This window comes from Abramis brama, assembly GCF_963993115.1.
Source record: "Abramis brama genome assembly, chromosome: 15".
Lineage (NCBI taxonomy): Eukaryota > Metazoa > Chordata > Actinopteri > Cypriniformes > Leuciscidae > Abramis > Abramis brama.
In genome coordinates this window covers 27,254,505-27,277,471 of record NC_139977.1, presented here as the reverse complement: position 1 = coordinate 27,277,471, position 22,967 = coordinate 27,254,505, and the positions used below count along the sequence as shown (strand labels likewise).

Below are 22,967 nucleotides of genomic sequence, written 5' to 3'. Positions count from 1 at the left end.
TTTTGCCATGAAAATAGCTTTGAGTGCTGACATGGCATTAAATAAAATAATCTGAATCTGAATCTGCGGTTCTGCTGGAACATTGACTCTTTGCCCAGTTCTGCTGCAGATTTTCACTTAACAGTCTCTCTGTATTAACAGCTGATTATGTCCTTGGTTAAACTGCAGTCCTGTGAGAGAGTTCACACTGCAGCGTCTGCTCTGATAAATGAACTGCAGCTCTCTGGGTCAACGACACCTCAGCACCACCTATTTTTACTTCATTGGAGCTTTTTAAACAGCCCAAGTACTTTAAATATTAAAATGTTCCTGTTTATGTCAGTAAAGTTATTGAGATGCAATAGTTGAATGAACATCACACATCAGATATTCCAAAACAGCTCTGTAAAAACCATCAAAGAAACTTTCCATGAAGCTTTTAGCTTGTACACTTTCAGTCAAACATTAGGAATATGAAGATATTTTTATTATGTTCATGTTATGTTATTTGTTCTAAAATACACTAAAAACAGTAATATTGTGAAATATTATCGCAATTTGAAATATGTTTTATTCAATATATATATATTGTTATTATTATTTATTTATTTATTTATTTAATTATCTATTTTTTTTTTTTTTTAGAAATGAATACTTTTATTCAACAAGAACATTACATGGATGGAATGTGACATGCTGTTCTTTAAACTTTATATTCATCAAAGAATTCTGAAAAAAAAAGTAGCACATTTTGCACAAAAAATATTTAGCACCAAAAACAGTTTTCAATATTGATAATTATAAGAACCATTATTAATAAAAAACTTTAAAAAAAAACTTAAAAACTTAGCACAAAATCAGCATATTGGAATGATTTCTAAAGGTGGCACTGAAGACTGGAGAAATGATGCTGAAAATTCAGCTTTGCTATAAGAGGAATCAATTATATTTTAAAATATATTCAAAATAGAAAACCTAATAATATTTCACAATTCCACACTATTTTTGATCAAATAAATGCAGCCTTGGTGAGCATAAGAGACTTCTTTCAAAAACATAAAAAACTTAATTATTCTAAACTTATAACAGGTAGTGTATTGTAATGCATTACAAAGGTATTCTCTGTGCATTTTAGGTATTATATCACTTCATATTCCTTCATGTGTGTCTTGCTCCTCAGAGTCATGTGATGGCGGGTGATCAGTTGACCCACAGTGCCTTTCTTCAGAGTCTGGCCACACTGGCCGTGGGTCTCTTCTTGGATCACTTACTGTGCCGTCAGCCCAGACCTCCTCATCACAGCGGGACGGGGCCTGATCGGGACGGGGCCCCTGGATCCTTCTGCCCCTCAGAGTGGAACTGGCTTTCCACATATTCAACCACAGTGAAGAGCGCAGAGGCATTTGCTCGTGGTACGCCCTTCCCAGAAGCCTTCATCGCACCTGAGTTCCATCATTCTGGAGCCACAGAGTTCACCAAACCTCTGGTAAGAAGCTAAGGAAGCTGAAGTTAATCCTTGTCAAATCTGTAATTTAGCTAATTGGATATTTAAAGGAACAACATTCTACACTGTTTTTAGCATGCTAGTGAAGTTTTTTGCACCAAAAACAGTTATAAATGACTTATTCATGACAGTCATATATATTTGACTGTTCCACTGACCCTTTGGAATTTTAAAGGTATACTATGTAACTTTTTTTTGTTCAAAATTTACAAAATGTATGTAATGAGCATGTACATCATGAATCTATCTTCCAAACTGTGTTTTTGTCTTATCCCGAATCACTACAGTACTCCAGTAATAAGTGTACTTGGTGTACATATTTACAAATTCAAATAACTTTTTTTCTTGGTATTAAATCTTGTAATGTTATGATTCATTGTTTCAACAGAGCACAGATAATCCTGTTTTCCATAATATGCCTCTTAAAGGAGAAGTTCACTTTCAAAAAAACTTTTGCTGATAATTTACTCACCCCCATGTCATCCAAGATGTCCATGTCTTTCTTTCTTCAGTCGCAAAGAAATTAAGGTTTTTGATGAAAACATTCCAGGATTTCCCCCCATGTAATGGATTCTATTGGGACCCAAACGGTAGAAGGTCCAAATGACAGTTTAAGTGCAGCTTCAAAGGGCTTTAAACGATACCAGACGATGAATAAGGGTCTTATCTAGCGAAACGATCGGTCATTTCCAAAATAAATAAAAAAGTTTAAGTTTTATAAGCACAAACGCTCGCCTTGCTCTGTTCTGTGATGCGCGTTGAAGACGTCACGTAATACGCAATTACGTTGAAAAGGTCACACTTGACGTGTTTACAAATGTGCGGAAGGAGGACCATATACACATTTTCAAATGTATTTGTGTCAGTTTATCGTTTAAAATGCCCATTTCGTGTGCGTATCCTGGGTGTTTTAATATTAAAAAGCCAAAAAGAACATTTTCTTCAGGACAGAAATTTTTCAAGCGTGACCTTTTCAACGTAATTGCGTATTACGTGACGTCACGAACGCGCATCACAGAACAGAGCAAGGCGAACATTTGTGCTTATAAAACTTAAACTTTTTTATTTATTTTGGAAATGACCGATCGTTTCGCTAGATAAGACCCTTATTCATCGTCTGGTATCGTTTAAAGCCCTTTGAAGCTGCACTTAAACTGTCATTTGGACCTTCTACCGTTTGGGTCCCAATAGAATCCATTACATGGGGGGAAATCCTGGAATGTTTTCATCAAAAACCTTAATTTCTTTGCGACTGAAGAAAGAAAGACATGGACATCTTGGATGACATGGGGGTGAGTAAATTATCAGCAAAAGTTTTTTTGAAAGTGAACTTCTCCTTTAAAGGTTATTTTGAAATGAGAATTTATGCAGAGTTTCTTTTGTTCTTTTTATAGGACAACAGTAAATGGAGTTTCATGATGGATGAACAACTCATGTCCTGGGCGACCAGCAGACCTGAAGTAAGTCTGTGTGTTCCTGGACGTGTGTGAGGTTTAGCAGATATGTGAAAGTGTGCGTTAAGGCATCCGGATCTTCCTCGATCTTCCTCATTCGTCTCTGTCAGTATAGTCTTTGTGTTCAGCATTGTTCTTTCAGGCAGTTTTTTATCGCTCTTCACATGTTTTTATTCATTCTTCTTTTATAAATTACCTCACACAAACTCTACCAGCTAGCTGCACACACAACCTGGCTGTCTCTACATAAAACTCTTTTTGTCCTCATAAAAAGCATATCTCTGTGCATTTTTTTAATCTTTACAGCTTGCTGAATTGGCTATTTAATGGACATGGCCTTATTTCGCATCAGTACATTGAGATTGCATTAAAGAAAAATGCTTTGTGTATAAAGGAAATAATGTTGTTATTTTTAAGTGTCCCAGTTAGGCTTTTGCAGATATTACCTTTCATTTAGTGTGTAATATCTGTTTGTGAATGTAAAAGGTCTGCAAAGTTTCAAAGATCAAAGTGCACAACAAAGTTATGGTAACACTTCAGTTTAGGGTCCAACTCTCACTATTAACTAGTTGCATATTAACATACATATTACTAGGATATTGGCTGTTTATTAGTACTTATAAAGCATGTATTAATGCCTTATTCTGCAATGACCATAAATCCTACCCAATACCTAAACTACCTTACTAACTATGAATAAGCAGCAATTAAGTGTTTATTGAGGCAAAAGTCATAGTTAATAGTTAGTTAATAGTGAGAATTGGACCCTAATCTAAAGTGTGATTTTCTCCCAAAAGAAATAACCATTCCTGAACTGTCTTAAACGAGTCATCTGTAGATCCAGTAATTCTTCTTGCACTAACCTATGTAGGTTTGGAACAAATTTGCATAATACCAGCCTATGGTCTTCATTGGCTGCCCGTGAACCGCATCAATCGTGTCGTCGAAATGTAGAAATACGTTTTTCCCGCGGTGAAACCGACTCCATCGTTATAGTTCGTATCACTGTGTATCAAGTGCTGACCTTGGATGCATGTAAACCTATTGGAGGTGACCTCCAAAACAAAAGTATGAACCTTAAAAATAGCATAATATGGGCAGTTTAAACATCTTATTTGAATCTAATAAAATTGGGTTTGTGTGTTTTACAGGACTGGCAGCAGGGTGGTAAAAGTGAGGTGTACCTGTGGGGTAACGGACGTCACGGGCAGCTGGCGGATGCTGGAACCAGCGCATCTGTGCCCAGCCTTGCGCCCTCCCTCTCTCAGACTCAACAGGTGGAGTGCCAACACATGCAAAACTACCACAACACATGTTCATTCATTTAATGAAAGAGTTATCCTATCCGTTTATGTCTGATGTGTGTTTCTCTTAGGTGGTGTGCGGTCAGAACTGCACATTCCTGGTTCAGGCTAATGGTTCAGTTCTGGCTGTAGGGGAAGGCAGTTATGGGCGACTCGGACAGGGTAACTCAGACGACCTCTACACCCCAACTATCATCTCAGCTTTACAAGGTAATACAAATAACTTGAATTCAATGTAATGTCCTTGTGCAGGAAATATATATATTGCATGTATTGCATGGAATATGATTTATTTATTTTTTTCCTGTAATAGGTTATGTAGTGACACAGCTAGTGACATCATACGGGTCAGATGGACACTCACTGGCTCTCACCGAGACCGGAGAGGTGTTCAGCTGGGGTGATGGGGATTATGGGAAACTCGGCCACGGGAACAGCGAACGGCAAAGGCGACCCAAACAGATCGAGGCTCTGCAGGGAGAGGAAGTTGTGCAGGTATAGGAAATCACTGTCCAAGATAATCGCCAAAACCATCACATGATCCACTTTCATTTGAACAACCTTTCCCCTTCTCAGCTGGCCTGTGGGTTCAAACACTCAGCTGTCGTCACAGCAGACGGAAAACTCTTCACCTTTGGCAGCGGAGATTCTGGACGCTTGGGGCAAAGGTCAACTTCGAACAAGATGATCCCGGAGAGGGTTACAGCATTAGATGGATGTCACATTGGACAGGTGCTACTTTGTCTTGTTTTGACTTTCATGCTACTGTGTGTGTATATGACCTTTGACCAATGCGTGATGGCCTGTAGATGACCTTTCCTCTCTTGTTTAGGTGTCATGTGGTATCAATCATACTTTGGTCCTCTCATCAGACGGCCTGACCGTTTGGGCCTTCGGAGATGGTGATTATGGTAAACTGGGTATCGGGCCATGCACAGTGAAGTGCTACCCACAGGTACCGTCGTACTGATCTTCTCACTGGCTGATCATTAGCTAAAATACTGTTCAAAGTTTGGGTTTGGTAAGATTTGGTCAGATATTTTTGAAAGAAATCTCTTATGCTCACCAAAGCTGCATTTATTTGATCAAAAATACAGTAAAAACAGTAACTTTGTGAAATATTTTTACAATTTAAAATAACTGTTTTCTATTTTATTATATTTTGTTATGTAATTTATTCCTGTGATGGCAAAGCTGAATTTTCAGCATCATTAATCCAGTCTTCAGTGTCACGATCCTTCAGAAATCATTCTGATATGCTGATTTGGTGCTCAAGATACATTTATTATTATTATTATTATTATCAATGTTGAATGATAAATGCCCTTAAGGTCACTTTTGATCAATGTAAAGTATCCTTACCAAATAAAAGTAAAAAGAAAATCCTACTGACCCCAAACTTTCAAACAGAACTGTACTGTATGTGTTTTGTCCATTGGCTGATTGACCTGCGTTTCTATTGGTTGGCAGAAAGTGGAGGCTCTTTGCAATAAAGGCATCAAAAAGGTTGGATGTGGAACGCATTTCTCAGTGGTTCTGGCAAAAGATGGGCACGTCTACACATTTGGCCAAGGTAGTCCCTTCAGGAATCTTCATCCAAATGTGTTTGTGTGTAAATGTGGCATCATTTACATTTTTGAAATGAGATGTCTGAACGTAAAGCTGACTGTGTGTTTTTCAAAAGCACCTTTATGATGTTAAGACAGCCCTGATGTGTGTGCATGTTTTCACAGAGCGTCTGATAGGTCTGCCGGACGCCATGCTAAAGAATCACAACCGGCCACAGATTATTCCTGCTTTGGAGGGAGTGTTTATTGAGGACATCGCTGTGGGCTGCGAGCACATTCTTGCTTTATCCAACACCGGAGACGTGTACGCATGGGGCTGCAACTGCGAGGCCCAGGTAAAGTCAGCTGAAATACTGCACTGACCCTTTACCATCATGTGTGATTGGGTGAATATTTAGTTGAGCTTATGTCCTCTATGTGTACATTGCAGCTGGGTCTGGGCCATTCCAATCCCGTCAAAGAGCCCGCTCTAGTTACTGTTCTACAGGGCAAGAACATCAAGCAGATCTCTGCTGGACGCTGTCATACCTCGGCCTGGACCACACCGGCTCTGTCAACCAGAGCATCAGGTACACACCACAGGCTTGGAAACAAATCCTTGTGAGCTGGGTTGGAACCTCATAAGTAAACTTTTTGGAACGCCAACTGTGACTAAAGAGCTTACACATACTGGTGAATTAACCATTACAGAAACATAAAACAATATTTTGGTTATCACCAATACTGTTAGTTTAGGGCAGCTGTGGCACAAACCTTACATTTAGTTCTGAAAAACATCCAGTTCATTAAAGGATCTTTAAAAAAAATATTATCACAAATAATTTCACATTTTCAGCATTGATAATAAAAATGTTTCTTAAGCACCAAATCAGCACATTAGAATGATTTCTGAATACCTTATCTAGTATTCACAAACAACTGGAAAAAATCCTTTATTTATTGGTCAAAATGTATGGAAATCCGCTAATATACACAATTCAGATATGCAATATTTTTCTGCTGAATCCTGGCATAATTCATCTTGTTTAACATCTCCATAGGTTCTGACCTTCTCAGTGAACCGTACTGTTCTAGGATCAGTTCCTCAGCAGTTGGATGTGAGATTTGTTTTTGCATCTCATGTCAACAACTCTGACTCTGTGTTTTGCAGGTTGTTCAGGGATTCAGCTGGGTTTGCCTCAGTCCGTGCCCCCGCAGTATAACGCCCTTAAAGACTGCAGCTCTGAAGTGCTAAACACCCGCCTCAGAGTTCTGTACCACTTCTCTGATCTTATGTACAAGTCCTGGAGGCTTCTGAACCTCGACCCTCGCAGTCAAGTATGCATAATCAATAATAAAACATAAATACACTCACACATTCATATTAATCACTGCATTGCCTGCTGTTTCACTGGAAAGAAACTGTACTCTGATTTCCTGCCAAGAACCTTTCATCATTTTCTAAGCTCAGCTGAATTTGTGTCCAGTGTGAAAGTGTTGTTACGATAGCTGTTTTTTACCTCCAGACTAATAGGTCTCTGTCGCTCGATATCTGAGCAAGGGTTTTGTCTGACCATGTAACTCTCTGGCTGGTTTCCAGGTGAATGCTTCTCGCTACAGCTCAGGTACCGCTGCCATCGTACAAGGCCAACTCCGAGGCCTCCTGTCCCCGAAAGTCAACACTCTTCCTCTCGTTCGCACTATCGGCAGAACCATGACACAAGGAAAGACCTACGGCCCACAGATCACAGTCAAACGGATCTCCACCAGGTGCAAGAATAATTTAACCAAAGCTGCACAATTAATCGAAATAAAACCGAAATTGTGAAAAACCTGGATATATGAATTATCCTACTTTTAAAAGTGTGATTTCTAGACCTGGAAAAGTCTTGTAAATGTAAATCTTAGAGCTCCATGGAAATTTTTGTAATGAATATTAATTTTTCTAGTTTTGCTAAGCTCAGAAATATTGTTTCAGATAGAAATTAGAAAGTTAAATCATATCCTTAATTCTTATCCAATAAATCACAAAAAAGATGGAAAATTCATGGGGCCACAATATTATTGTGGAAAATAGGAGGCCTTGGAGTCAAACGTAAAAGTTTGAGAACCAATGGATTAGAGGAACACAAGAAGTGTGGAGAATAGTGTTGTCAAAAGTACCGACTTCGGTACCAAGTCGGTACTGAAAATTTAAAAATGTGACAATACCGAGCGTTTACACAGATACGCACGGAAAGCACAGGCGTCTATCAGCGGATCCCTATTATATCTGCTGATAGACTGATCTGCTGATAGATGACTGCTTTCCAATGCTCCCATGTGTATCTGTGTAAGCACTCTGAAAATGACATGTCTTTGAAGCGTTGATCATTGTAGCCAATCACAGACTAGATGTTGAGCACATGAACACAATTACCAATCAGAGACATACATGTTGAGAGCGTGAACGCAATGGCCAACCAGAGGTGTTAAAGTTCAACACCGCTCAAAATGCTAGAGGGAAATGCTGGTATCGTCACATTTTTAAAATTTCAGTATCCAGTTGGTACCGAAGTCGGTACTTTTGACAACACTATTAGAGAATGTATAGACAGATAGTTGATAATGTTCGTGTTTTTAGCTAAAGATTTGTTTTTGCCAAATTCACAGGGGGCGCTCTAGCAAGCCCATTTTCGTGCAGATCGCCAAGCAGGTGGTGAACCTGAACCCTACTGAGCTGCGTCTGCCCTCCAGAGCATGGAAGGTGAAGTTGGTTGGAGAGGGGGCGGATGACGCCGGGGGCGTGTTTGATGACACCATCACTGAGATGTGCCAGGTAACTCCAACTCCAACATCCAGGGGGTCGCTTTTCACTGTATTCATGCATTCAAAACCGAATTCTCTTTTCCCAGGAGTTGCAGTCTGGTGTGGTCGACCTTCTTATTCACACTCCTAACAGCACTGCAGATGTTGGTAGTAACACGGACCGGTACGTTGTAGACATTGGGATGTGTAAGCAGAATGTAATAGAGTGCTGCAGTGATGATGGGTTTTTGTAGACCGACCCAGAAGTTCGCATCACCCTGATTCCCTCGACAAAAACCCAATTGTTGTTTTTTTTCATTTGCTTTTGGACTAATTTAGAAAATAAGCTCTGTGACCGACAAAAGTTTATGATTCTTACATGTTTTGTTCATTATGATAATCTTCACAAATGAACACAACTAGCCTGAATACAATCGACGGAAGTAAAAAGTGAAAATGCAAGCTATAAACAAACTACACCACGGTCAAATAACTTAAACATAACCATCATTAAAAAGATGTAAATAAGTTGTTCTAAACCTATATGAATTTCTTTGGTAACCAAACAGTTGATGGGCCATTGAAAACCCAGGACGCTGAAACCGGAAGTGCTAAAATGTTAACTTGTTTCTGGGTTTTGGCCTACAAAAATACGTCATCCCTGCAGCACTGTATTGGTAGAAAAAGAAAAAAGAGACTCTTTTTCTGCTAACCTCCGTTGTCTGGACAGGTTCTTGCTGAGCCCAGCTGCAGTCTCAGATGATCACATGGTGCAGTTTCGCTTCTTGGGGATCCTAATGGCGGTGGCCATTCGAACCAAAAAGCCCTTGGATCTGCACCTGGCGCCGTGGGTGTGGAAACAAATGTGCTGCATTCCTCTGGGAGCCGGCGACCTGGAGGAGGTGGACCTGCTCACGTACCGCTCACTTCAGGGCATCTTACACCTGGACAACAGCGCGATCAATGAAGAGAACTTCACAGTGGTGAGCCATACAGTCCTGAGAGACTAATAGAGATTACCCATCCAGACATCAAACACATCACTTGCTCACTGTCTGGTCTTTTTTCTGGATTTGTAGATGATCCCTCTGGACTCGTTTGTGGCTCACAGTGCTGATGGCACATTGGTTCCAGTGATTCCTGGTGGGCATAACTTCCCCCTGACATTCTCCAACAGGAACGATTATGTGGAGAGAGCCCTGCACTACAGACTTCATGAGATGGACAGACAGGTATCTGCCTCTCTTTTGGACACTTTGTATTTACAGAATGGGATTATATTCACTAAATACTCAATTAAAGCCACAAGTCAACCGAAAATGGAAATTCTGCCATTATTGTTCCAAACCCATATGGGTTTTTTTTCCCATTAAACACCATAGGAGGTTTTAGAAGAATTGTACTGCATGATTTGCATACTGCCATCTTGAGACGCCCCATAATGATAATTAAATAATATGTCAAATCATAATGTTGAAAAAGTGACATGATTAAAATAATCAGATGTTGGGAATTCACTAGGGCTGAACGATTTGTGTGTGGGGGGAAATATGTGATTTTTCTTTGAAAAAATGTAAAATGTGTGAAAAAGTTACAAATGTTATTTTAAAGGTTTGCTGTGCTTGTTTGTAGGGCTGGACAATTTGGCCAAAAAAAATAATATTGTGATAATTAAATCAATATAACTGAAAATGATGATGATAATAATAATAATAATAATGTGATTTTATTATGATCTGTTATTATTTAAAAAAGAATAAAACTGCAGGGTGCTATTAAACGCTTCTCATTACAAATATTATGAAATAATATAATATGACATCGTATTTAGTCAGAATGCACAATAGCTTTGCAATGGCTGCCGATAGAGGAACTTTATTAGTCCTTTCATAATGGTGTAGTATTTTTATGTACAAAAGTGTGCATACACCTGTGAAATCATCAGTATTTTATCTGTTTTCCTGGAAATGTCTAAATGTTCAATGCACTTTTCTGCTAAAAGGGAATTTGTCAACATTTGGAGCATATTAGCATATAGATGATCTCCAAGCTAACAGACATGAACTAAAATCCACAATAACTGACTGAATGAATGAATGAATGAATGAATGGCTTTATTTCGAACATGTAAAAGAAACAATAATAATAATGCAATAAAAGCTAATGGACAAGAAACAAATAAACAAACAAATACTCAACAAAACAGAAAGCAAAACAATATTAACTTATACATGTCTGAAAAGGAGTAGGAAGAAGCATAAGCTTATTTAATCCTACCTCATCTTCACTACTCGTTAAAAATCATCCGGTTGGCCGATCATCTTAATCTGTTTATCTCCACACACCAAGAAATACAAAAATAACATACATAATTACCTATGTTTATATCCACCATAAATAATAAATTGTGTAAAAAATAAATATATAAATAAACTGTGAGAACACCTAGTCAATGACCTTCTTCATCCCTATACCTTGTGAAAACCATATCTTTTGAACGGAGTCATGCTTGTTTGAGCACTAAACTTAATTTGTTCCAAAGCTTCACTCCACATATAGAAATACAAAAACTTTTTAATGTTGTACGGACACAGAAATGTTTAAAGTTGCACTCACCCCTAAAATTATACCTCCCTTCTCTATTAAAAAACAGTTTTTGAATATTGCCAGGAAGTAGGTTGTTTTATGCTTTATACATTATTTGAACATGAACCACATCAGTGAATTTCAATGTCTTTGATTTAAAAAATTTGTGTGATCTCTTTAATCGGTATTATGAATTATCCTTATGACTCTTTTTTGCAACATATGATAGTCTGCATTTATAAGTATTACCCCAAACCTCCACACAGATTGACTCAATGACTCATTTACCTCTCTCTATGTGTAGAGGTAAATGAAAACAACTAATGCCACATAAAGCAGTGTTAGTGGCTCTGCAGTGTATAATAATGACAATAAACTGATCTTGCATGCCAACAGAACATGAGCAGTGTTAATGCAGCAAGTGTGCATCTGTGTTTATGTAGGTGGCAGCAGTGAGGGAGGGCATGTCCTCCATCATCCCAGTCCCGTTGCTCTCTCTGCTCACGGCTCGGCAGCTGGAACAGCTGGTTTGTGGCCTGCCCGAGGTCTCTGTGGAAATGCTGAAGAAGGTGGTACGATACCGTGATGTTACCGACAGCCACCAACTCATTGGCTGGCTGTGGCAGAGCCTCGAGGAATTCACCAATGAGGAGAGAGTCCTGTTCCTGCGTTTTGTGTCCGGACGCTCCAGACTGCCATCCAATCCGGCAGACATCACACAGAAGTTTCAGATCATCAAAGTTGATCGGGTAAGACCACCGTCACATGATTAAATATTACATTTAAATATTATTTTACTTAAATATTTCATTAAAATATGTAAAGTTTGGGGTCAGTAAGATTTTTTTATGTTTTTGAAATAAGTGTATGCATGCATTTATTTGATAAAATTTTGATTTTGAACTACTTTAATATAATTTCAAATATAATTTATTTGGTAAAGCATAATTCCTCCAGTTTTTACTGTCACATGATCCTTCTGAAATTGAAATCTAATATGCTGATTTTTATAAAAATTATTTGATGAATAGAAAGTAAAAAAAAAAAAACGGTATTTATTTGAATTAAAAATCTTTTGTAACATTGTATATGTCTTAGTGTCATTGATAAATTTAATGCATAAACAGATAATTTTATGTACAACTATATATATATATAAAACTGGGGGTAATTTAATATATAATATTATTTTAATATATAATAATGTAATGACTGCAAATGAGATGTAGACAAGATTTCTACACTGAAATTAACTTTTGAATATAAAATTTAGAATTATTTATTTAAAATTCACCCAAAAATGAATTTGGAAATTACTTATTTTATTTATACTATTATTAATGTTTTTTTATGAAAAGGTTCGTAGTCCGTAGATTTGGTAACTAAAAGAGAAGTTACTGAAAGGGTTAGAGTTATCTGCCTATGATTAATCAGCCTGGCTGATTGATTAAAGGTGTCTGGAAGGCATAGTCAGCATACTGTAGTATGTACTTTCCATGCAGTATGTGCATTGTGTCTTTACTTTCTCTTTATGTTCTCTCAACAGCCTATGAACGGCCTTCCTACGGCCCAGACGTGTTTCTTTCAGCTCCGCCTCCCTCCCTACACAAGCCAGGCCATATTAGCTGAGCGCCTACGCTATTCCATCCACAACTGCCCCTCCATAGACATGGACAACTACATGCTGTCCCGCAACACCGACCCAGCGGACGGCTCTGACACGGAGTACTGATGCGGTGCTTGCAAAAACAAAGCACAAAAACAACACAATAACAATCTTATAAATGTCTCCGGCTGCACTTCTTCCTCATACATGCAATACAATTCTCAGTCATAAAGCCTCACGTACGTACTCTCTGCAGCACCCAGAATGCACTGCAGACACCAGTTCTTCCACCTGGTCAAAAGGAGGATATTTAAGCAATTCATTTGTCTATATCGTTGTCAATATCATTCTTGTCTCTGAATGTTGCTTCCTAGAAACGAATTTCTAAAAAATATTACGCCACCATTACAAGCTCTTGTGCCTAGATTGGTCGCGAGGTTTCTCTTGGCGCTAGCGACAGAAACTGGGGTCGGTTTGTCGGTGAGCACTTGGCAGCTAGCTTCCTGTCCCAGTTTATGCCAAAGGCTTTTAAACTACTGTACTGTACTATACGCGATACCTTCTGACTCAGTGGTGGAGGGAAAGTACTGGGAAACGAGCCTCGGAGCAAACGTCGTTGGGGCGTTTGTATGGAGCTAGCTTGTATCTTAAATGAATGTATACTTGCAAATGCCATGCACGTGTGCACTCAACTTTTATTTGCCAAATACTGTACTGATGCTGTACATTATATAGGGTTTAATGAATTTTAGCCTTTTTTTGCAACTGTGAAACAGCGTGTGGAGACGTTTGGTGACTTTAGTGTACGTCTGTGCATTCTCACAGAGCGAGAGTGCAGGTTTGTTACGCTATGCTGATTGATCATCAGTGTTATCATGTGTTTCGGGGCTTCTATGCCTCAGTGCTGGATGTAAAACATATTTTGACTGTTTTTACTGATGTGGTGAACATGCGTTTGACAGGACTTCTGTATGCGGTGGTTTACAGTATTGCTAAATTATTGTTTGTTTGTTTTTTTTCCCCAAAAAAATATTTATCTGAGTGAGCTTTTTGTGTTGGAAGAGAGAAGAATGAGGACTAATGCGGCTGTTGCGCTGTTTTGCACTTTAGAGCTGTATGCATTGCGCTTTAGCATTAGAGGAAAATCTTATTCACTACAATATTTACAGATTCCAGACTCCTTTATCTAGATATTCTCTCATCCTGAGCCACTACTGATATTAGTATCCAGAACTAACTTGAACAACGAAAGATTTCTTTAAGGCTGATTCATTAGGCTACGATATGGTGGCATTTTACAATGCTTAAATTTTAGATTAAGCCATAAAACAAGAATGATTAAAAAAAGTCTACTTAAACTGTATATCTTCTGACGATGGCCTCTCAGATGGAAAATGCACTGTACTGTAAATTAAATTTTGTGTACAGACTTTTGTGTCAGCTTGGTAAGTCACTTTAATTTGATTGTAAATGTTTTTCTTTCTGATTATGCACAGGCTAGTTTTTGTTTATGTCTGCCATGTTTTTTCTGTTTATATTCCAGATATTCTAGCGCAATCAGAGTCTCTCATTTCCAAAGACAAGACAAAGGGAAAAAACCTTGCATTTCCTCTCTGAAGCAGTCTACTCATCCAAAAGATTGGAAGTTGCATGCTATACATATACAGTATGTATATATAATATACACACAGAAAAGATGTGTTTGAAACACAACACAAGTTCAAAAACAAATGGGTTGAACTGTGTTGTCTGATTCACAAACAATTTTGATCATGCAGCCAGTGTAGGCCAATTTTGATTCTTGAAACAAATCTTCTTATGAATCATATTTATATTAATGAATAGACTACCATTCAAAAGAGTCAAATGTTTTGAATGAAATTAATATTTTTAGTCAGCATGGATGCATTAAATTGATAAAAAAGTAACAGTATATTCTTGAATATTTGGTTGTATCTGTAGTATTGTATACTGTTAGTACCGTTCAAAAGTCTGGGGTCAGTAAGATTTAAAAATAAAAAAATATATACTTTTATCCAGCAAGGACATTAAAAAATGACATTAAAGACTTTTGTACTGATTCAAAAGATTTCTATTTCAAATAAATGCTGTTGTTTTGAAGTTTATTCATCAAAGAATATCCTGAAAAAAAATCATGGTTTCCACTAAATATTAAACAGCACAGCTGCTTTCAACTTTGATGAAAATAAGAAATGTTACTTGAACGTCAAATCAGCATATTAGAATGATTTCTGAAAGATCATGCGTAAATTACATTTTAAAAATATTCTTTAGTATTATATTCATTTGAAAAGAAAAAGCAGATCTTTTAAATTAGAATAACATTTCACAATATTACTGTTTTACTGCATGTACATATAAATGAAGCCATGGTGAGCATAAGAGATAAAACTTTTAATAAAAAAAAGCTTTCTGACCCCAAACTTTTGAATGGTAGCATTACAGAATAAGCAAAGAGAGAATGTCTTTTATATGTAAGCAAAATGTACATTATAACTGACATACATAAGTGAATCTGAATCAAAACTAAATAAAATCAAAAGCTTGTGAATTGGAATCAAACCAAATCATGTATTTGCGTATTGTATGTTTTAGCTAGCTGTAGACATACAGTATACACAAAAAAACCCTTCAAAGTGTAAAACAGAATATCAGCATTTTCTTCACTCATAAGTTTAACTTTTTTCAAAGAACTTGTAATGAAGCTACATCTTTCTTCCGTTGTTTTACAATAGATAATTAAGTAATGCATATGAGATTTCTACAGATTCCATCCTCCCATGTTTTTTTTTTTTGGACAGATGGGGTTGTAAAAATGCCCCCTGCCACTGACTGTACGCTATATTCAATTAGCAGCAGGGTCTATCGGATGACCTCACGGAATCAAGCTGAGCTCTGTCTTATCATGCTGCGATAATTCAGTTGAGCACAAGCTTATTTTTAGTTTCTTTACTCAATTACAATCCTGTTTTCAGACAAACAAATCATTTATCTCCATCTTTCTTTATATGCATCCTATAACAAAACCTAATCAGATTACCCTAAGTATTGAAGTGGTACAATCAAGCTAAATGTGGTGGAAAACGCGGGCAGAAGGGGCCAAACGGATCTAAAGTTGCAGACCACCGTTAGCACAAAGAGGTGCATTTCGTTCCCCTCTGGAGATGCTATCATTTTGATAAATTGTGCATGCCACCCATCCTCTGAGACAAGAGGAAAGCGATTGTGATAATGAGCATCCTTGACTTGCTCCAATGAATTATGGGAGGAAGTGAAACCCGCCACTGATGACTGAGAGGATCAAAGGGAGTGAGAAAAGAGGAGGGGGAGACACTGATCTCAACTGCTTTGATGTGTTAGAGTGCTTGTGTTCATGCCATCCTGAAGAGTCGCAATCATCATCTCTTCTGCTGATGACATGGACTTGAGATCTTGACTTGCTGTTATGTGAAGCTCTTCAGTGTTCAAATCATCAAATTTGGAGGTAGCCAGACTTTTGACTAATAACATACAATCTGGTCCATGCAATGCTAGTTCCAGCAATGTTCCAGCAATCACCAACAGCCTAACCACCATTGGTGTTTGTTGCGGCAAACCAGTCTTTATTTATATTAAACCAAGCAATGATTCAACTTTCCAAAAAACAAAGTACATGGAACTGGACCTTGGAGTAGTGGAAGAAGGTCGCCTGGTTCGATGAGATGATCTGTGCAATGTTCTGCTGGTAAACCTTGGGTCCAGCCCTTCAGGATAATGCACACTGCACACATTGTTCAGGAATGGTTTGAGGAACATGATGAAGAGTTCAAGGTGTTATCCTGGCCTCCAAATTCCCCAGAACCTCAATCCAATTGAGTATCTGTAGGATGTGCTGGACCAACAAGTTCGATCCATGGCGGCTTCACCTCGCAACCTACAGGACTTGAAGGATCTGCTGCTAAAGTCTTGGTGCCGAAACCACAGGACACCTTCAAGGCCCCCTGAAATTAAAATGTAAGTTTAGCTTTTAGTATGAATAAGTTAGCCTTTAGGTTATGAATAAGCTGGTGTGTTCCAAATCAATGACAAAATTCGCATTTAGGAGATATAAGCATTCAGAACTTACAGTCTCTCACTTCCGCTAAAATGGATCACGGATTTTTATGACATCACCACGGACTCACATCTTCTGTAAACACTATTGGCTATTTAAAAAGGGGGAGGAGCCATTCAATATGTCCCGCCTTAGCTTCCTGTTTCAGTGGAAATTACGTCAACACATCATACAAAGCTGCGCGTTCCAAGGCACTTCAGTGGGCCTTTCAAGGTCTTGTAGAGTCCATGCCTCACCATGTCAGCAAAATCTAATTCCAACTAAATTCCGTAATTCCATTATGCTTAGGGTTTCGTGGGTGCTTGTCAAAGAGGGGTTTCGGACAGTTTAGTTATAACTTTAAAACATGAGTCATGTTTTAATTGGTCTGTTGTGTACCAACTTTAATAAGTGAAGGCTATAACGGTGTGCTGACGTTTTTAAAAACCTAGGAAGAGTTTAATTCAGTCCAAGCCAATAGGGGAAAGTCTATCAGTTCTTTAAAGGAGTCATACGATGGTTCTAAAAAGAACATTATTTTGTGTATTTGGTTTAATGCAATGTGTTTACGAGGTTTTAGGTTAAAAAAAAATCATTATTTTACACATACCACATTATTGTTGCTCCTCTATGCCCCGCCTTTCTGAAGGCTCATCGTTCTGAAAAGCGCGGTGTGCTCTGATTGGCCAGCAATTCAGTGCATTGTGATTGGCCCGAAAACCTTAAGCGTGTGACGGAAATGTCACGCCCCTTACCATATTTTGAACATCAGCTCCCAAAGCAATGATGACAGGTGATAATGTCAGTACTACCTCAGATCGAGCCCGAATCTGATCCGGAAAATGCAGATGACCAAGCTGATCATTCAACTTTGGAGGAGATCACTATGTAAACATAAAACCATGTCTGTATTTGTGGACGTACTGTAGGAACGACAAACAAGCGCTACTCTATACTGCTCAATACTCGCGTTTAAATAGTCGGTAGCAAATTCTTAAAATATGAAAGCATACTTACAGGCTGTGTCTGTGAGTCAGAAGCGCCAGACTGTAACGTTATTTGCAAAGATTACTTTTTAGAATCAGCCTTTGTGCACAGCCGGCCTTGTACTCTCGCAGGTTCTGGAAACAGTCCTCCAAAAAATGCGCAGCACACAGTCGAATATTTTAGTTGTACTGTTCTGGACCAGTGTTGTAAATAAAGCTTAAGCACGGTTTTCTAACTGTGTCCTCTTTTGGAAGGCCAAACAAAGTAGATTGGCTTTCGCAACAAAAAACACAGCGTCTCCACGACATGGCGGCGCCGGCGGCAACAACAATACACAGAAAATAAAAGTTCCGCCTTCTTTCTTTGCATATACATTTGGGTGGTGTTATGAAACTCCGCCCCAAAACACTGACGTAGATTTGTGGGGACGTGTTTAAACGAAGCGTTTTTGTAAGGTGTGGCTGAGCCTTAACTTTTACAAAGAATATCTCTTTAGGTTTGAGACTTTGAGCTTTGTAACTCTGCAGATCTTATACTTGCACAAACAGCTACATAACACACTAAAGAAAAAGGAAATCAAGAAATCGCATCATATGACCCCTTTAACATACTTCAATTAAAAAGAAAGCCTTTGTTTTTATCTGTAAATATAATTGCAATTTACTTTAGTGCAATTTATGCCAAAGAAGGTAAAGGATTTATGCATGAGACATTCCTGGAATCTGAGCCTGACACTACTTGGGAAGTACCTGAATGTTTCAGATAAGGGGGTTGAAATAGCGGGCCAGCTCTGTCGTTAACCCATCTTTAGTGTTTTTACTCAGTTCATTTAATCTTATTGGTTAATTGATGACCCTGCACAACTCCTAATTGTACCGCTATCTCTGTGACTTAGTGTATGCCCTGATTGCTGAATCAGCATCCATGAAGCCCATTCCTCAGGAATGTTTGTTTGCAGAGGGAAAGCGTTCTGTTGGCTGACCTTATTAGGCATCTGTTTTCTGCATGTACCTGTGAGAGAGTCCCGCCGCAGTCAGCAGCCTTGCAGCTGGTCCAGGGACGGTGGAGTCGTCAGCCCAGGGCTGTTTTTATAGGGTCATTCATCTATCATGGGCAGAGCGCACAAATTTAGAAAGGGCATTGGAGAATGTCAAACCAAAATATTCCTGCTGAGCAAGAACTGCACGGAAAGAAAGACCGGGAATGAGAACTAAAGAGAAAGAAGTTGCATTAGGGTGTCTGAATCAGATCTGTGATGTAACCCACTCGGCAGTCAGCCCCACATGTTTGCCTGAGAGAGGCCATGTAATGTAAAGCAGAATGTGAATGGGGAAACAGAAGTGTGTGAGTTCCCATTTATGTAGATGAGAGAAATGAGTTCACTCTAGCATATCAGAGTCATTTATAACCCATACAAACTACAGGATCCAAGTTAGAGTTTAGCATAGAGTAAAAAATGAATGCAAGTACAGTATTTACACAGGGGAGAGTGGGGTAAAATGTGTCAGTGGTAAGTTGAATCAACGGTAATATTTTTCATGTGACCATATACTGTATTTAGAAGGAGCTCATCGCAGCTGTCTGTGATTGATAGATGCAAATTTTCTATCTATCCATCTATCCATCTATCCATTGTTCTATCGTTCTATCTATCATTCTATCTATCATTCTATCTATCGTTCTATCTGTCTGTCCTTTTATCGTTTATCGTTCTATCATTCTATCTGTCGTTCATTGTGTCTGTCTGTCTGTCTGTCTTTTTATCGTTTATCATTCTATCATTCTATCTGTCGTTCATTCTGTCTGTCTGTCCTTCTATCATTTATCATTCTATCTGTCATTCATTGTCTATTCTCTATCTATCTATCTGTCTGTCTGTCTGTCTGTCTGTCTGTCCTATCGTTTATCATGCTATCTGTCGAACATTGTCTATTTGTCTGTCTGTCTGTCGTTTTATCTGTCTGTCTGTCGTTTTATCTGTCTGTCTGTCTGAACGTTTATCGTTCTATCTGTCGAACATTGTCTATTTATTTCTGTCTGTCGTTCAATCTATCTGTCTGTCTGAGCGTTTATCGTTCTATCTGTTGTTCATTCTGTCTTTTTATTATTACCGTTTGATCTGTCTGTCTGTCTATATATCTATCCGTCCATCCATTCTGTCTATTACTATATCTATCTGTCTGTCCGTCCGTTCATCCCCACTACATAAAAAGTATAATATTCATGTACAGTACCATATAGAATTTAGGTGGATCTACAAGGGACTGCAAAGAATGCTGCTACCATAATCTTTGTATCCGAAATGAAATGAAATGAAATTTTTGGTAATCATACAGTACAACTGTATTCCCATCTGATACCATGGTACTGCCACTGTACTTTTTGTAAAGGTGGTATTGAATCTTGGAAGGAAAAATAAGTTGCGGCTAAATAAGTAAATTTGTTTTGAGTGAAGAAGAACTGCAGAAGAGCTCTTGGTCAAGTTTACCGTGCTTTCTGCATTGCTGAACATTAACCGTTTGGTTCCCCCTCCACCAAACTAGTTGTATTTGCATTGTATTTTATTTGCACAGATGAAGAGGATTATGTGGTTGGTTGGTTATAACAAATGCCTTTGTTGTTTGTTCTGTGCGTCCTGAAGTTGTGATTAAAAAAACAGGCCACAACTGGATGGTGCTACGAGCGGTCACTATGTGAATTGTGATGTCTTTGTGACATCATCATTCCAATTGTTTCCAAGGCAACACAACCGGCTCTGACGCAGGTGATTTGATACTCTCTGCGGTCACATAAGCTAATGTTTGCTTGCTGCAGATGATGCTGTGAAATATTGGATGCATCATCATCTCTGCCACACACAGTCACAAACATGCTCACCACTGCAGCATGTACAAGAGCACTCAGATAACATGCATTTGCATAATAAACAATGGAAAATCTTGTACATGCTGCAGAAGTGAAGTCTTGCATCTGTTCTGCTTCACGCACTGTAAGAAACTGAATTCAGCCTTTACAGTGGATGCATCATAACTGACCCGTACACTGAGAGTCAACTGCATGTGTGCGTGCATGTCACTCTTGATCTGTGGGAATGTGAGGATGGCTGCTCTTGGTGTTGTGCACCAGTGGATCATGCGGTTGTGTGAGCACACCAGAAATTGCTACATAAATTAACTAATAATGTATCGGATAAAAAGGCAGTTGCTCTCGACTGGTCCGATCTGAAGGTTGTAAATGGCAAAAAAATAAAATGCAAAAAATAAAATGCCATGTAATTGATCATAATTAGGATTGCAAAATAAATAGATTTAAATTGCTTCAAAAAGTGTTTAGTTATGGCTTGTTACAATACACTAATACAAGTTTTTAAGAGTGGTTGTCTTGCCCAAGTTGATCCTGATTGCTGCCACACCAATTGTTTGGGTCTGAATAACTGAATAATTGAATAACCAATTGTTATTCTTTTCTTAATATTTTTTTTTTTTCTTTTTGTAAAATTTTCCTTGTCTCTGTTTATATACATAGATACTGTTTGTTGTGTGTGTGTCTGAGATCTGACCGTGCAGATTTATGACTCCTGTCACCTCTCCTGGTGAGAACTGTTAAGATATTCTCACAGAATGCATAATGAACTCCTTATTTTATTCATAAAGCCGCGGCGGCAAGAATGCACAGAGGGCCAGAAATAGACACACTGTGTATATATTAATTTGGTGGTTGATGATTTATTTGTTTAGAATATATCAGCATCATATTTCATCCTGCTTATCAGAATATAACCCACTACAGTGCTATGGATCTGTACAATATATTATCTTATAGTTAACTTTCTGAATATGCAATATATATAAGCGTCAATATGACTTTATGTATGTTTATTTTTTTGCATGACCCTAATATTGTCACATAGCAATGAAGCTGCTCACTGTTCTTGACAAAAAAAGAGGTGGCAAACAGTTATCATAATAATTATTAAATATTATATGTGATTACTGTTTGCCACCTCTTATATATAATGCCACTATTAGTGTGTCTTAGTTCTTGATTTGAACATCATCGCATGAATAATGAAAGTGTAGAGCAATTAACACTGCAGTACCTCTCCTGTCCAGTAGGGGCCAGTGTGTTGATTGAGATAGGGCTGCAGTTGTGCATGTTTCTCTCTCTCTCTCTCTCTCTCTCTCTCTCTCTCTCTCTCTCTCTCGGCAGGTTCTGATTCACCTAATCCCCGCTGGATCTGCTGTACCCGGAGAATGAAAAGAGGTGGATTAGCAAACATGAGGTGATGTTACAAAGCTTTGTGAGCAAGAAAAAGAGAGGAATACGAGAAATCTCCCACAGTATGTTCAGCCCCACCCCCTGACTGTAGGATCATTTGTGTAGTGATTGACAGGTGCTCTGACCTCTCCCGGCTCTCGGTCTCCATTCGTCACTCTTTCTGAAGTTGACAAATGACTCTTCCGTCTTCTGTTCCCTCATGACAGCTGTCAGCAATCCACATGTGGGTAAAACCTCATTAGCTCTGCATTGAGTTTACATGTACACCTGCTCTCTTGGGGTTCGCAGCAAAGTGACGGACAATAATCTTGGCACTTATCTTGTTAGTAATGAAATTTGGATTGTGATTATTTCTAAAGCAGGTAGTGAGTGTAGCTCGAAAAGTTAATTTTGTAATGTGCTGCTGAGGTATTTCTTAAAGCTGCAGTCCGTAACTTTTTTTTGGGTTAAAAATTATCCCCAAAAAATTGAGCAAGTACATAACCAGCCAGTGTTCAAAACTCTCTGCTTGCCGTAGCTCAGTTCAAAATGGTAAGCTTGTAATAATGTTTTTAATTCCAGTGGTACTGGTGGATGTCTGCGGGAAATTCGAGCATGTGTTTGCGTCATTACGTCACATCTGTACACGTAAGGAAGGTGTCCCGGCTAGTTGGCTATATTGCGTGTGAGGATGTTAGTTGGAGGTGGAGATTTATAGCCTTTTCTCACAAACGACAATCACCAGTGACAACTGGAGATTCACCCGTTGTAAAATGTAAAAGACTTCGGACTTCAGAGTGACTACAGAAAAATAGAGACCGGGCCCATGCGAAAACAAGGACAAACATCGGAAGGGCATTAAA

At 38.5% G+C, this 22,967-nt stretch overlaps 1 protein-coding gene and 1 long non-coding RNA gene across 7 annotated transcripts in view; both read left to right on the top strand.

The window, feature by feature from the left end:
- Positions 1 to 14,197, top strand: part of LOC311097490 (putative E3 ubiquitin-protein ligase HERC1) — a 71,870-nt gene extending 57,673 nt beyond the window's left edge. For all 6 annotated transcript variants that reach the window (XM_084137194.1, XM_084137192.1, XM_084137195.1 and 3 more), the window contains exons 61-78: positions 1,160 to 1,465; positions 2,878 to 2,943; positions 4,089 to 4,214; positions 4,313 to 4,451; positions 4,555 to 4,736; positions 4,818 to 4,973; positions 5,074 to 5,196; positions 5,712 to 5,814; positions 5,975 to 6,144; positions 6,240 to 6,378; positions 6,960 to 7,126; positions 7,389 to 7,558; positions 8,441 to 8,606; positions 8,683 to 8,759; positions 9,306 to 9,558; positions 9,655 to 9,807; positions 11,605 to 11,910; positions 12,708 to 14,197. In XM_084137194.1, coding sequence (XP_083993320.1) covers positions 1,160 to 1,465; positions 2,878 to 2,943; positions 4,089 to 4,214; positions 4,313 to 4,451; positions 4,555 to 4,736; positions 4,818 to 4,973; positions 5,074 to 5,196; positions 5,712 to 5,814; positions 5,975 to 6,144; positions 6,240 to 6,378; positions 6,960 to 7,126; positions 7,389 to 7,558; positions 8,441 to 8,606; positions 8,683 to 8,759; positions 9,306 to 9,558; positions 9,655 to 9,807; positions 11,605 to 11,910; positions 12,708 to 12,893 — 2,988 coding nt within the window. In that variant the 3' untranslated portion in view covers positions 12,894 to 14,197. The remainder of the gene's footprint in view (positions 1 to 1,159; positions 1,466 to 2,877; positions 2,944 to 4,088; positions 4,215 to 4,312; positions 4,452 to 4,554; positions 4,737 to 4,817; positions 4,974 to 5,073; positions 5,197 to 5,711; positions 5,815 to 5,974; positions 6,145 to 6,239; positions 6,379 to 6,959; positions 7,127 to 7,388; positions 7,559 to 8,440; positions 8,607 to 8,682; positions 8,760 to 9,305; positions 9,559 to 9,654; positions 9,808 to 11,604; positions 11,911 to 12,707) is intronic.
- Positions 14,198 to 18,065: 3,868 nt separating this feature from the next.
- The window catches only part of LOC311097492, a 35,366-nt gene continuing 30,464 nt past the window's right edge, over positions 18,066 to 22,967 (top strand). The window contains exons 1-2 of the long non-coding RNA XR_014609264.1: positions 18,066 to 22,129; positions 22,231 to 22,348. This is a non-coding gene — a long non-coding RNA (uncharacterized lncRNA). The remainder of the gene's footprint in view (positions 22,130 to 22,230; positions 22,349 to 22,967) is intronic.